The 14419-nt window shown below is 50.2% G+C and overlaps 1 protein-coding gene across 3 annotated transcripts in view; it reads right to left on the reverse strand.

Annotated features, from left to right (window-relative positions):
• The window catches only part of ITPR1 (inositol 1,4,5-trisphosphate receptor type 1), a 215091-nt gene that overhangs the window by 34817 nt on the left and 165855 nt on the right, over positions 1-14419 (reverse strand). For all 3 annotated transcript variants that reach the window (XM_049766351.1, XM_049766350.1, XM_049766349.1), the window contains 6 exons: positions 9587-9762; positions 8453-8617; positions 5418-5613; positions 3173-3265; positions 2287-2426; positions 1823-1988 (listed from right to left, as the gene is read on the reverse strand). In XM_049766351.1, the coding sequence (XP_049622308.1) occupies positions 1823-1988; positions 2287-2426; positions 3173-3265; positions 5418-5613; positions 8453-8617; positions 9587-9762 (936 nt within the window). The remainder of the gene's footprint in view (positions 1-1822; positions 1989-2286; positions 2427-3172; positions 3266-5417; positions 5614-8452; positions 8618-9586; positions 9763-14419) is intronic.

Here is a 14419-nt window from a genome sequence, read left to right on the forward strand (position 1 = left end):
TGCAAGAGGGAGTGCCAACACAGTATTCCAGTGGTCGTAAAGGGAGGAGGTGACTTGGCCAGGAAGGGGAGCAGGGAGTGGAGGGGGTTGTCTCAGCCATGAAGGGGTAAGGGGATGAGGGGAAGGGGGGACTTGTCAGGAGCACACAGCCGGGGCTTTGGTTCACATCCCAGTTTATTTGTTTTTGGTTTTGGGGCCACACCCTGTGATGCTCAGTGGTTACTCCTGGCTCTGTGCTCAGAAATCGCTCTTGGTTCAGGGGACCATATGGGACGCCGGGGATTAAACCGTGGTCCATCCCGGGTCAGCGCGTGCAAGATAAGCGTCCTACCACCCTGCTACTACTACAGCCCCCCCCTCCCCAGTTTTGCTGATAATGATACTGCAGACCAAGAAAGCAAGTGTCAACCTTGAGAAAAAGGGCCCACATCATCATCCATTTTCATTTTTCATTAATGAAAAATTAATGAAGAAATGAAATTAATGCAAAAGGGAAGTATGTGTGTGACTGTATGCATGGTGCATGCATGTACAACTGCATGGGTGCATGTGTGTATGGAAGAAAGTTGATGTGAAATGCTAACATTTGATGAACCCTGGGAGAAGAGAAAATAAAAATTCTCTATTTGCCAAAAAGGCCCGCTTAGAGTAGTCAAATCAGTTGACCCTTTGCATGGATTGTTTGGCTATAATTCTAAACGTGGCTGTAACTATCTCTCTCTTTATTTTTGACCATTATTAGAAATCAGGCCTCAGTATTTCTTTCTAACAAAGGAGGACAGTACAAAGCCTGCCAAAAGTATCCTGCTGAGCTCTCTTGTGATCTCTCTCTCCCCCCATTTCCTTAAAGATATCTGGTTTCCTTTTACCTGTCTCTTCATATGCTAATTCTAGCTCTGATCTCATTGGTTCATCGCCTTTTCCTTTCTCCCTGGCTAGGCCCAAAAATCCGTCTATAGATAGGCCCAACTCAAGGAATAAAGTCTCTCTCTGGCCTCTACCTCTTGTTTTCACCATGAAAAAAAAAAAAGAAAAGAAAAGAAAAGAAAAATTCTCTGTACTATTCTTTTTTTGCTTCTGGGTCAGACCCAGTGGTACTCAGGGGCTACTCCTGGCTCTGCCAGAAATTGCTCCTGTTAGGCTTGGGGAACCATATGGGATGCCGGAGATCAAACTCGGGTAGTCTGAATGCAAAGCAAATGCCCTACCTGCTGTGCTACCACTCTGGCCCTCTGTACTATTCTTCTGACTTTCCTGAATCTTAAACTAGGTCCAAAATGCTACAAAATGCTTTCAAGGGGCAAAAACTAATTTTAGCGTTTAGATAGAAACACTCATTTCTGAGGATCCGTACTTGGAGGGAGCTCATATATTTAGCAACTATATCATGAATAATCCTGACCTAATTATTCGATGCCCAAGCTCCCGGGCTAGTTTCCATCCACCATGTCTTTCCCTAAAGTCACGGGGGACACATAATGTCCCAGGACACCCCACACACCACTCAGAAGTTGGCCACACCATACCAGGAGCTGTGGCTTGCCTGTTCCAGAGCCCTCAGATGGGGACAGGATTTAGATCTGTTTGCATGAGAAAGTGGAGGAAATGTCACCAGCAGCCCTCTACTTTGCACCCCTGTTCAGCTCTGGCCTTCCCCGCAGTGCAGAAGAGGGCAGAGTGGAGTAGAACAGAGCAGAGCAAGGCAAGGCAGAAGAGGGGAAGGGAGAGCAAGGATCAATGCAGAGCTGGGGAATGGAGAGGAGAGGAAGAGTAGAGAGGGGAGCAAAGGGCAGGGGAGGGCAGAGCAGGGCGCCCCACTCACCGCAGATGAAGCAGGTGGTCTTCAAGATCTCCTCTTTCTTCTGCTTCTCACTCCTCAGGTCAGCAAAAGTGTCAATGATGACCCCGAAAATCAGATTCAGGACGATGATGATGACCATGAAGAAGAACAGAAGGTCGTAGATCACCCGGGCAGCAAAGAGAGGTTCCTGGGACAGAGGCATCCCCGTGAGGACCTGAGCCTGCATCCCATTCCAGTCCCCCATCTGTCAACATCTGGGCCTCCCTCTCAGCTGCCTGTTGACCAGCCCCCAACCCCCCACGAAGGACCCCCCAGGAGTGGACCCTCTGGAAGCTCTGCGCTCTGGGTCTCAGTGGTGGTTGGAAAGGCCACACATGTGGCACCTTGCACATGGTGAGGGGGCCAAGGGTGATAGCAAAGCTACCCTCTGGCATTGTCCTCATCAGTGTGGGGCTGGCCCGTGAACCCCTGTCCCCTCTCTGTACCTCCTTGGATGGCTTCCGGAGCACATCACCAACGCCGCCCCCACTCCGCAGCCCGTGGCTCAGCACCGTGACGATGCACATGAGCAGCGTCTCACACGTGTGCTCCTTGTCCTCCTCCAGCTCGTCTGCGGATACCGACTCTGCCAAGAGCAGGGGACACGCTGAGTCTGCCATCCCCGGGACCCGGAAACCTGTCACTCTGCGACATGTGAGAACCATGGCTATGGACGGAGTGTGGTGGGGTCACATGCCTGCTACTGGTTCTGCCCTCTCTGGTCCCTGCCTTGGGCCGCTTCAAGGGGATGTCTGACCTTGGACAGATGAATATGGGGTGAGGCACAATTGCTTCATGCTGGAACTTCTGGGCCCTGTTTTGGGCCCAGCTTGCCACACTTTGCAACCTCCCCTTGACTGCTTGCTCTGAGTCCCTGAGCTGTCTTGCAATGCTCCCCTTCTGCGCTCCTATAGTGCTGTCGTGTACATCCCTACCCTACAGTGCTTGCACCACAGGCTCCCTTAAAGTGCTCCCATAATGTCCGCCCAATGTTCTCCATTGGGGGCATGCTGTCCCCCTGAGCTGGCCCTACGGTGCTCTTCCCTCTGGCCCCCCTGAACTACCCCATAGCGTTCCTCTGCTGTGCTTCTCTCCAGTGTTCTTCTGCCCCCCTTCCTGACACCCCATTCTGCTCAGCTGCCCCCTAAATCTGCTTCATTCATCCACCACCTCTCCCCATAGCCATCCCCTGGACATTCTCATAACTTCCCTCTCTGGTGTGACTGGGGGCTCGGCACCACCCTGGCACATGTGTACCCTCCCTGCCGTCTCCCACAAATGCTTTGCCTTTCTTTCTACATGTGGACCAAGCCTGCCTACATCCGTGCCTACCTTCGTGGGGTGCAGGAGAAGAGCAATTCTCCCCCATATCCAAACGGCACACGTCAGAGGACAGAGACTCGCCCGCTAAGCTCTCGCCAGCATCTGGGAAGGAGAATTTGATGCTGAATGTTCTGGCAGCACACGGTTCAAGTCTTGAAAATCTGTCAACTCATGGCTGATTAAACAGCTCCTTTCATAAACAACACCCCGCAATCCTGTACCTTATTTGAAGCAGAGGACACAATTTACTTTTTTTTTTTTTCTGGTAATCTGCTTGAGAAAATGCCGGGAATGGCAAATCCTGCAAGATTATTAAAAATAGCCCATTTGGGGCCAGAGAGATAGCATGGAGGTAAGGCATGCAGAAGGATGGTAGTTCGAATCCCGGCATCCCATATGGTCCCCCAAGCGAGCCTGTCAGGAGCAATTTCTGAGCATAGAAACAGGAGGAACCCCTGAGCACTGCTGTGTGTGACCCAAAACCAAAAACAAACAAACAAACAAAGAAAAAAGAAATAGCCCATTTAACCAGCAGCCTTTCCAATTCTAAAGCTGAACAGCCAAAAGCCTTGGGCCAGTGCTCGGAAAATAAGGTCTCGATCAAGGTTGATCCCTCTACTGTGCAGAAAAGTTGGTAGAGGTCAGGGCCAGACTGGCTCAGACAGACAACAGGACGGCTGGTCTGGGTGGTGCTGGGCAGAGGGTACCCCGATAAAATGAGACTCAACAGTTTTCATCTGTTTCCAGGACTCTGGGGATGTGATCTAAAGAAAACAGTGGGCCCGGAGAGATAGCACAGCGGCGTTTGCCTTGCAAGCAGCTGATCCAGGACCAAAGGTGGTTGGTTCGAATCCCGGTGTCCCATATGGTCCCCCGTGCCTGCCAGGAGCTATTTCTGAGCAGACAGCCAGGAGTAACCCTTGAGCAATGCTGGGTGTGGCCCCCCCCCCCAAAAAAAAAAAAAAGAAAACAGTGCCATTTCATCAAGCCCTGTCTGAGGGCTTGATCTCAAATGTGCAAAAAGATTACAAATTTCTTGTGCATAATCCCAGATGCATCCCAGTCCATCTCGAAGTTTGCAGAGTCTCTTGTTCCATGCTTTGAAACACACGTGAGCTTTATTTTTTTTTTTAAATTTCTTAAAAATAGACTTGGGGGAAAAAAAAGATAAATAAATAAATAATAGAAAAAAAGGGGCTGGAGAGGTGGCACTAGCGGTAAGGCGTCTGCCTTGCTCAAACAAGCCTAGGATGGATTGTGGTTCAATCCCCCAGTGCCCCATATGGTTCCCCCAAGCCAGGGGCGATTTCTGAGCACAGAGCCAGGAGGAATCCCTGAGCGTCAAACGGTGTGGCCAAAAACCAGAAACAAACAAACAAACTCAAAACCAACAACAACAAAAAAGAAATAAATAAAAATATACTTGGGGATGGGGGACTAAAGTGATAGCAAAACGAATAATGCATTTGCCCTGTACATGGCCAACCTGGGTTCAATCCCCAACATCCCTTATGGTCCCCCCAGCATTGCCAAGAGTGAACTGTAAGTAGAGCCAGGAGGAAGTCTTGAGCACTGCCAGGTAGGGTGCTAAAACAATATTCTTCTCTCTCTCTCACTCTTGGGTCCTAATATAATATCTTTTCTGTAACTTCTACATTCTTCTCTCTCTCTCTCTCTCTCTCTCTCTCTCTCTCTCTCTCTCTCTCTCTCTCTCTCACTCCCTCTTGGGTACTAGTATAATTTCTTTTCTGTAGCTTCTACATTCTTCTCTCTCTCTCTTTCTCTTTCTCTCTCTCTCTCTCTCTCCCCCCCCCTCTCTCTCTTGGGTCCTAGTATAATTTCTTTTCTGTAGCTTCTCTCCTGTGGATAATTTTTTCCATGAAGCTTTATAAAGATGCCCCCCCCCCCTGCAAGGTGTGTCACCCCCGATTGAATGCAATCCCTCAATCATGTAGATTTGATTCTAATGCCCACACATGTCCGTGCCTGCAGCAGCAGCAGAAATCTGTCCTTCCAGCCTAAATCCCTAGAAGTAGATCCAGGAAGACAAACAGATATGCTTGTCCAAGTACATGTTCAGATCTCTGACAAGCATGGTGCTGACCACCTTGAAGATGTGACATCAGGGTAAGGCACAGAACTGGACGAACCCTCACATCAAACCCACCCTTGGCCCATGGATAGATTTATTTCCTGCTGGGTGGCTGGAAACATCTACTGCAGCCTTGAAAAGGGATTTAGGGTCCCAACTCACCGGGAAGGGCTGTGTCATTGGGAAGCCGGTCCACCTCGAGGATGAAGTCATCCTTGAAGAAGAGGTACCCCACGATGGAGAAGAGGTAGACAAGGATGAGGGCCAGCACTGCTGTCAGGATGATGGAGCGGCCATTGCGAGTAACACTTTTAATGACATTAAGCAGTGTCTCTTCTCTGTACACGAGGTCAAAGAGCTTCCAGGACACAGAAGAAGACAAGGTGACAGTGTTAAGGGGCCCATCATCATCCTTTGGGTGCATTTTATTTCCTTCCTTCCTTCCTTCCTCCCTCCCTCCCTCCCTCCCTCCCTCCCTCCCTCCCTCCCTTTTCTCCCTCCCTCCCTCCCTTCCTTCCTTCCTCCCTCCCTCTTTCTTTCTTTCTTTCTTTCTTTCTTCTTTCTTTCTTTCTTTCTTTCTTTCTTTCTTTCTTTCTTTCTTCTTCCCATTTTTGGCTTTGGGTCACACCCAGTAGCACTCAGGGGTTACTCCTGGCTCTGTACTCAGAAGTCGCCCCTGGCAGGCTCCAGGGACCATATGGAATGCCGGGAATTGAACCAGGGTCTATTCCAGGTTGACTGCATGCAAGGCAAATGCCCTACTGCCGTGCTATCACTCCAGCCCCCTTTGAGTAGATTTTAGGAGAAATCACAATCTCATGCCCTGGCTTTGCTTTGGGGCTCTACCTACCCAGCAGTGCTCAGGGCTGACTCCCAATTCTTTGTTCAAGGCTGACTTCTGGCAGGCTTAGAACTGTCTAGGGTGTGTAGAGATTGGCTATGTATGTGCAAGTGCCCTCCCTGTCATGCCTTCTGTCTGGCATGGTTATGTTTATGTTCCACATCATAGCTCTCTCAATGACAGAATTGAATTCAAGGACGGTCACGATGAGGAAGAGCAGACACAGGGCAGAATTAAGAGGACCACCAGCAGTTCTAAGGAGCGACTCAGGGTTGAAGTAGATGGATGCATGCCACTGAGTCTGAGCAAGCCAGGTTTGAGAAACATGCAGAGCACTGGGCATGTGCCAAGGGAGGACTGGGCACTTTCTCCTACTTTGAAGAGAGGGTGCCTAATATGGTGTTATCCTGATTTGAGGTAAGAAGGACCAGATTGGGAGCAGGGCCACCATAGAGTCAGCAGCAAAGAGGGCTGGGCAGGGCAGTACCTTGGGTCTGCCCAGTATCCTGGCACCCAGCACTGCTGGACTTGAGAGATGACCAGAGAAGAGAAGATGAGGGCATAGCAGAAGGGGGTGTCACAGGCAGAGCCAATACTCCGGAAGTGGACTCTCCTAGCCCTTCAAAGGGAGACAAGGACCTCAAGGTAATATTTCTGTGCATCACAGAGCAAATCCCTCCACCAGGACAAGATGCAGAAAAATGGAGCTCTGGGGAGTCACCCAGGAAACCACAGTGCCCAGGCTGCATGGATGGACAGAGGGTCACCCTCCCATGACAACGCTGCAGGAAGGAACCCTCAAGGGATGGCCAGGTGCATGTTAGAGGTTTTCTTTTTTCTTTTTTTGGTTTTTGGGTCACACCAGGCAGTGTTAAGGGGTTCCTCCTGGCGCTATGCTCAGAAATCGTTCCTGGCAGGCTCTGGGGACCATATGGGATGCCGGGATTCAAATCACCATCCTTCTGCAAGCAAGGCAAACACCCTACCTCCATGCTACCTCTCCAGCCCCAAGAGTTTTAAAAGTTCTCAGCTATCCTAGTGAATGTTTCCAAATTGCTATGATGTTATGCTGTGTATCTGACATAGCAGCGTATCTTCAAACTCTATTATCTGCAGAAAAGTTCTTGTGATTTTGTTGCGAGAAGCTTACGAAAAGAAACTTGGAAGTTCTAGACTTATCAACAGTGCTTGTGTAGTTATACCAATAAAAGGTGGAGAAAGTGGGTATCCCCTCTACCAACTTGTTTATCCCCCCTGAATTATCAGAACCCCACCACCATCTGGAATGGGTGGGAAGAGGATCTCCTTGGGGGGAAAAAGAGGGGATAAAAGAGAGTTAGAGAGAGAAAGGAAAATCAGCATTGGCAGAATCCACACGGAGAACCAGCAAAGGGAAGTCAGTCAGCAACGAAGCCTGGAGAGCAACTGAAAGGGAGACAGAGGCAGAGAGAGCCCGAGAAGGAGCAGAGAAGTGGCTGCTTGCAAAAGGCTTAGCATAGAAGTCATGTGAGGAATTGTACATGGTGGATAGGACCGTGAAATAAAGCAGGCTGACTCCTGGAACTTCATCTGACTGCTTTGGGAATTTCTCTGTCATCACCTGGCAACCTTCAGACCCATCAAGCCATAGGGGCTACAGGAGTTGGGCCTAGCCAGCCGAGAAAGGCCTCACCATCCCCACACCAACACTGGGACTCATAAATTTATAAATAAAACAAGAGCCGGGCAGGCACCCTTATCCCTGAGTTGGCAGAGAACAAGTGACCGCAGAGAACAAGTGACATATCTACCTCAGGGCAGGAACGAACCACAGTACAGATCGGCCTGGCCCGGCTAGATCTTGGTACACGTGGGGAACTGAGACTCTGGGCAAGAAGCATAAAAGGGCACTAAAACTAGAAAGGAATCCTCTCTGTTTTGTTTTGATCCTGATCCTGGGGTCCTCAGCAGCGTCTGGCCCCCTCTGCTCACACAAGGTGTGGGGGAACCATTGGGGGCAGTTCTACAGTTCGATGAACTCCCACAAGGGGAGACGGTTAGCAAGAGCCACGCACGGCACAGAGACACGGTTGGGAGGACGTTGGAGATCTCAGATGGACAAAGGACTCTGACTGCAACCTGCAGCCAGTCATCTCTGTCCCTACCTGAACCCAGATATTGCCACCATGTGGGTCCGGGGCTTTGCCACGCCGGCACAATCTCTACACTTCAAAATCCACCGGCATTGTCTCTACACCTCAAACTTACCTGCAGTATCTCTGTACTTTGGAACTCCCCCAGCAACTCCTGCATGCACTCTGGGACTCCCACTCTCTGCACCCCAACTTTCTAGCACCTTCTCCGCACCCCAACTCACCAGCAGGCTATAGAAGAACTCATGGACGAAGAGCCCCAGCGCGCAGATAAGCAGGTAGAGCAGGTGGTAGAGAAAGTCTGCGTCCAGCACCATGGCCCGGCAGCCTCTGGTGAAAGTGCCACAGTTGCCCACGAAGCTCATTAGGAAGATGATCTTATTACAGACCTGCGTGCACAGGACAGAGGCCATGGGCACCAGGCTCAGACCAAGCACATCCTCAGGCCGCCGCTGTATCCTGGACCCCCAAAGAGCCGCCTTGGGGGTCACTCACTGCCTAGAATATTCTATGTGCCCAGAACTGAGAATGCCTCTGTGACAGATCCAAGCATAAAACCACAGGGCGACCATGTCCAGGAGATACCCTGGGCTGGCAATGTCTGATTTCCCACTTTGAAGAGACATGGAGCCTTCATGGAGTTCAGTATCTCATCCTGCTTATCTGTTTTGTTGTTGTTGTTGTTGTTGTTGTTGTTGTTGCTGTTTTGGGGCCACACCAGGTGACGCTCAGGGGTTACTCCTGGCTCTGTGCTCAGAAATCACTCCTGGCTCAGGGGACCATATGAGACATTGGGGATTGAACCCAGGTCCATCCTGGACAGTTGCATACAAGGCAAAAATCCTACTATTATGCTATCGGTCTGGCCCCATGCTTATCTGTGTTTGGGTCACACCTGGAGGTGCTCAGGGGTCACTCCTGACTCTGAGCTCAAAAATCGCTCCTGGCTCGGGGGAGCATATGGGACGCCAGGGATCGAACCCAGATCCATCCCGGGCAGTTGTGTGCAAAGCAAACACCCTACTGCTGTGCTATCGCTCTGGCCCCATGCTTATCTGAATTTGGGTCACACCTGGAGATGCTCAGAGCTTATTCTTGGCCCTGAGTTCAGGGGTCATTTCTGGCAGGACTTGGGGACCATACAGGGTGCTGACATCTCACATCCCAGCTGGCAAAACGCCCTGAAACCCCACTGTTTCCTTCTCAATGAGGGATCCCCACTAGACATGCTTTGGCACACAGAGGTGTGGGTCTAGTTCAGTCTACCAGCGGGGGCACTAAGACCAGCCCCAATCTAGGGCCTCCCCCAGCAGGAAGCTACTTCTGCTTGTGCCCGACTTGCAGCTGGGCCCACTTACGTTGAAGGCGCCCAGGAGGAAGAGTGTGGGCTGCAATCCCACGGAGAAGATGAGGCGCAGGATGGTGGACGCAATGAGGGCGCGGATGCCATGGGGCTTAGGCAGTGCGATGACGATGGCCAGGGAGACCAACATGGCCGTCCACAGCAGCCCGGACCAGTGTGGCTCCAGCGTCCCTGTGGGGAGGGGACAAAGGTCACACACTGGGCACAGTTGCACCCACAATCCAGCCACCTCTGGATCTCCCCAGGGCTGCCCTGAGCAGCATCAGCTGTGCCGCTGATGGTCTCCCTTGATCTTTGTCACCTCTTCTCATATTCCTTATTTTCTCTTCTCTCCCTCATCTCATCTATCTCTTCTCCCTTACTTCTCTCACTTCCTTTCACTTTCCTCAACTCATTTTATATTCCTTACTTTCTCTAAACTCAGCTCAGCTATCCCCTCTCCCTTATCTCTTACTCATTTCATTTCATCTCTGTCATCTCATTATCTCATTTGTCTCCTATCCCTTATCTCCCTCTCATCTCCCTTATATCTCTCTCTTTCTCTTTTTTGTTTTTGGGTCACATCCAGCAGCGCTCAGGGGTTCCTTTGGCTCTACGCTCAGAAATTGCTCCTGGCAGGCTCAGGGGACCATATGGGATGCTGGGATTCGAACCACCAACCTTCTGTATGCAAGACAAATGTCTTACCTCCATGCTATCTCTCTGGCCCTCATCTTTCTCTTTTAATTGTTTTATTTGGGGAGGGGCACACACTCACTAGTACACAGGGATTACTCTAAGTTCAGCACTCAGGAATGACTCCTGACAGGCCCAGAGATCTATAGGGAATGCCAGGGATGTAACCTGGGTCTGCTTCATGTAAAGTCTGTCCTAGGTTAGGCCTGAAAGACAAATGCCCTACCACCTGTACTACCGCTCCGGCTCCTATCTCCTCTCTTTTATTTTGGTTCCCTCACCTCCTCTCAAATCCCTTATCTCATTGCTTGTTGGTAGAGACCTTTGGATTGGTCCTCATATTGCCTTCTTTTTTTTGTTGTTGTTGTTGTTTTTGTTTTTGTTTTTGGTTCACACCTGGCAGCACTCAGGAGTTCCTCCTGGCTCTAAGCTCAGAAATCGCTTCTGGCAGGCTCGGGGGACCATATGGGATGCCGGGATTCAAACCACCGACTTCTGCATGCAAAGCCAATACCCAACTTCCATGCTATCTTTCTGGCCCCCTCATATTGACTTCTAACTAGATGTCTTTTGGTTGTCCTTTGGCTTTCCTGTTAAAAAGATGTTTCCCCATTGCCTGCCCCCTCATCTGGCTTTTTCCACTCCCCTTGGGAGTGGGCTTTGTTTTCCCCAATAAAGGCTACTCAGGCAGCCTGGAGGAAGGGCTGCCATCTTGGTTTGTGGTTCCATATGGTGGAGCGACCAGCTTGTGGGTGAACAGCTTGCGGTGTTAGCTCCTGGTCTGCTATACCTTCCCAGCTCTGTGTGTGGATTATTTCCTGTGTCGGAACTGCTGCCAGACCTGTGTCGCTTGTCCTACCCAAATTGGGGGCATGGGGATTCCTCTCCCTCTTTGAGGATTATGGAACGCACAACCTTCCCTCATATTAAGCAGTTGGCCCTGCCTGCCCCAATCACCCACTTGTTTTCCTTCCTTCCTTCCTTCCTTCCTTCCTTCCTTCCTTCCTTCCTTCCTTCCTTCCTTCCTTCCTTCCTTCCTTCCTTCCTTCCTCCCTCCCTCCCTCCCTCCCTCCCTCCCTCCCTCCCTCCCTCCCTCCCTCCTTCCTTCCTTCCTTCCTTCCTTCCTTCCTTCCTTCCTTCCTTCCTTCCTTCCTTCCTTCCTTCCTTCCTTCTTCCTCCCTCCTCCCTTCCCTTCTCTCCCCCCCCCCCCCTCAAAGGCTTGTTGGGGGAAGTCAGGCCATGCACGTGTGTCACATCTCATTCTTGGGGAAAGCGAAACTTCTCGTTTCTATTAAAAGGAGGCGAAGGAAAATTGCAGGGCCCCAGCCTCCGCCCAAATCAGATTTCTTCAGGGGGGGGAAAAGGGGGTAGGCAACTTCCGTATCATTAGCATCATCCTACAATTAGATTCTCCTTGTAGTCAAAAGACTTCAGACCAGTTTCTGTCATCTCTTGCTATTACAGGATCTATTTAGAGTGTCCCACGAGACGTCCTGGTTATATAACACGAGCCAACATGCCTAAAAATACAGTTCTGTAAAACACTCATTAAAAAAACACCGTTTCCAACGCTGTCACATCTCGACTCTCCTGCAGATGTAAACAAGTAGCGCTCTGTGATTAGAGAGCTTAGAGAAAGCCACCTCCCTTCCTCAGCTTTGGGAGAGTTTTCAGAGCCCCCCCCCCCCAATGCTGTACCCCCATCTCTCCCACTCTCTCCTCTAAGGAGCAGCTGGGGCCCAGGCCTGATGGGAGACAGCTGTGGAGAAACAGAGAGAGGAAGGGCCACTTTCTTGGGAGAATGGGGAGCCCCGGCTTTCCTTTCCAGAGCCCTATCCAAACACCCCAGCAGGGCAGGTCTGTCACCTCACTCGAATGACTGTCAGGCCTTGCAGCTTTGCCACCCTGACACTGCCGGGGGTGAGGTGGTGTCCCTGTACTCCCATCACGCCCTCTTAGCACCAGGTGCTAAAAGAACAAATCTACCCTTGGAAGTAGACTGTGGTGCCTTCCTGGAGGCAGCTGCAGGGCAGGTCAGCACCTGTAGTTGTCTCCAAAGCAGGAGAAGCAGGTTCTTAAACCGGCAGATTCCCAGGAGGGACAGCTATGCTATGCGACCCACTCCAGGTGGGAAATGGAGCCTGCATTGTTTCCTATGACTGTTGGCACAGACAGGTAGAGTGAGGGAATATATTGATATATGTATACATACATATATCAATATATGTGTGTATGAGTGGTAGTCTTCTTTCTTAAACATTATTTATTTATTTATTTATTTATTTATTTATTTATTTATGTAGGCTTTTGGGCCATATCCAGCAGTTCTCAGGGGTTATTCCCGGCAGGCTCGGGAGACCATATGGGTCATCGGGAATCGAACCAGGGTCCGTTCCAGATAGGCCACGTGCAAGGCAAACACCCCACTGTTGTGCTATCTATCACTCTGGCCCCATGAATGGTAGTAGGCACTCTTGGCTTTGTACTTAGGGGCTGCACCATGAAGTGTCCGGGACTGAACCAGGGTGAGCCACATATAAGGATTTGTACCTCAATCCCAGTATTGTTTCTCAGGCCTTGCTTCCTGTCACTCTAGTGTGGAACTTTCTACACTACACCCTCATAAAAAATCCATTAGCAGGTTGTATTTTTAATCCTTTCATCAACAAGAATTCAAGATTCATTCAGGCTCCAGGGTCAGTTTGGCCACAGCTGCCAGAGTATGAGGCACCATGGTGTTTGTGTTCCATGGTTGCTACTACTGTTTGTGTATGTCCAGCTGGGATTACTCAGTGACACCTAGGGATCATCCAGCATGGCTGGCAAGGGACACTTGGCTAATAGGCCTCTGGAATGTGTGGCTAAGACCCTACCTCATGCTTTCTCTCAGGGATGAGACCTTCCCCTACTACAGGAAACTTACAGCTTTCCCTGCCTTCCATCTGTCAAATAGTTCTATCATTGATCTTTCTTGACATGAGCTTATGTCTTCCTGATGTCCCCTAAGGGACAATAAAGACAACGATGTCATCCAAGCCGGTGACCACATGTTCCCTTTGATTGATGCAACTTCTGGGTCTTAATTTTTCTGTCGATGAGTTGACACCTTCCTACATTCTAGCCACGAGGCCTTGGGTCAGAGTCACGCTGTGTGAACAGTGGACCCCACTGGGCATTGTGGTTTGACTTTTCTTCCATTGCTGCTCTCACCTGTCTCTCTGGAGCTCAGAGGACACAGGCAGGTACCCAACTCCTAGAGGGACCACAAGCCACCAAGAAGGCCAATAAAGACAGGACTGAGATAAATACAGGGCTGTGACCATGGAGGGAACGCTCACAGGACATAGCTGCTAATTCTGTGGGCTGTGACAGAGGCCTCATGAGGATACAGGCATTCTGGATATCCAGCAAACTACGGGTGCAGCATCCCCAAATTGTTTTTGGTTTTGGGCCACACCCGATGATGCTCAGGGATTACTCCTGGCTAGGTGCTCAGAAATCGCTCCTGGCTCAGAGGACCATATGGGATGCTGAGGCTAGAATTGAGGTCTGTCCTGGGTCAGCTGCACGCAAGGCAAATGCCCTCCTGCTGGGCTATTACTCCGGCCCCATCCCAAAATATTTATAGGCAAAGCAACCTGGTGGACAGACACCTTAAAATGTTTCAGAAAATAGAGCCATAGATGAGATGAAAGTATTGATAAAGTATTGATAAAGGTCAAAGTTGGGCTGCCAGACACCAGAAAGTTTATTACCACATGATCTGGGCACATGTCTTGTGTGGTGAAAAACTACAAAGACAGACTCAACCACACCACTGCATCTGCCCTAAGCCTTGAGGCCCTCAAATTTGGCAGGAAATATAAAGCTGCCCATTCTGTGCCCTGGGAAGGCACCTTAGTATAGCCTAGAGAAGATTTTTTTTTAACTTTATTGATTGATTGATTGGTTTTTGGGCCACATCCAGTAGCACTCAGGGGTCACTCTTTGCTCTGCACTCAGAAATCGCCCTTGGCAGGCTTGGGGACCACGTGGGATGCTGGGAATCGAACCGGGTCCCTCAAGGGTCGGCTGCATGCAAGGCAAACTCCCTACTGCTGTGCTATCTCTGTGGCCCCCAAGCTGGAGCTTTTAAGGCCACTTAAATTCTCAT

Source organism: Suncus etruscus, chromosome 20 (genome assembly GCF_024139225.1).
Source record: "Suncus etruscus isolate mSunEtr1 chromosome 20, mSunEtr1.pri.cur, whole genome shotgun sequence".
NCBI classification, from domain to species: domain Eukaryota; kingdom Metazoa; phylum Chordata; class Mammalia; order Eulipotyphla; family Soricidae; genus Suncus; species Suncus etruscus.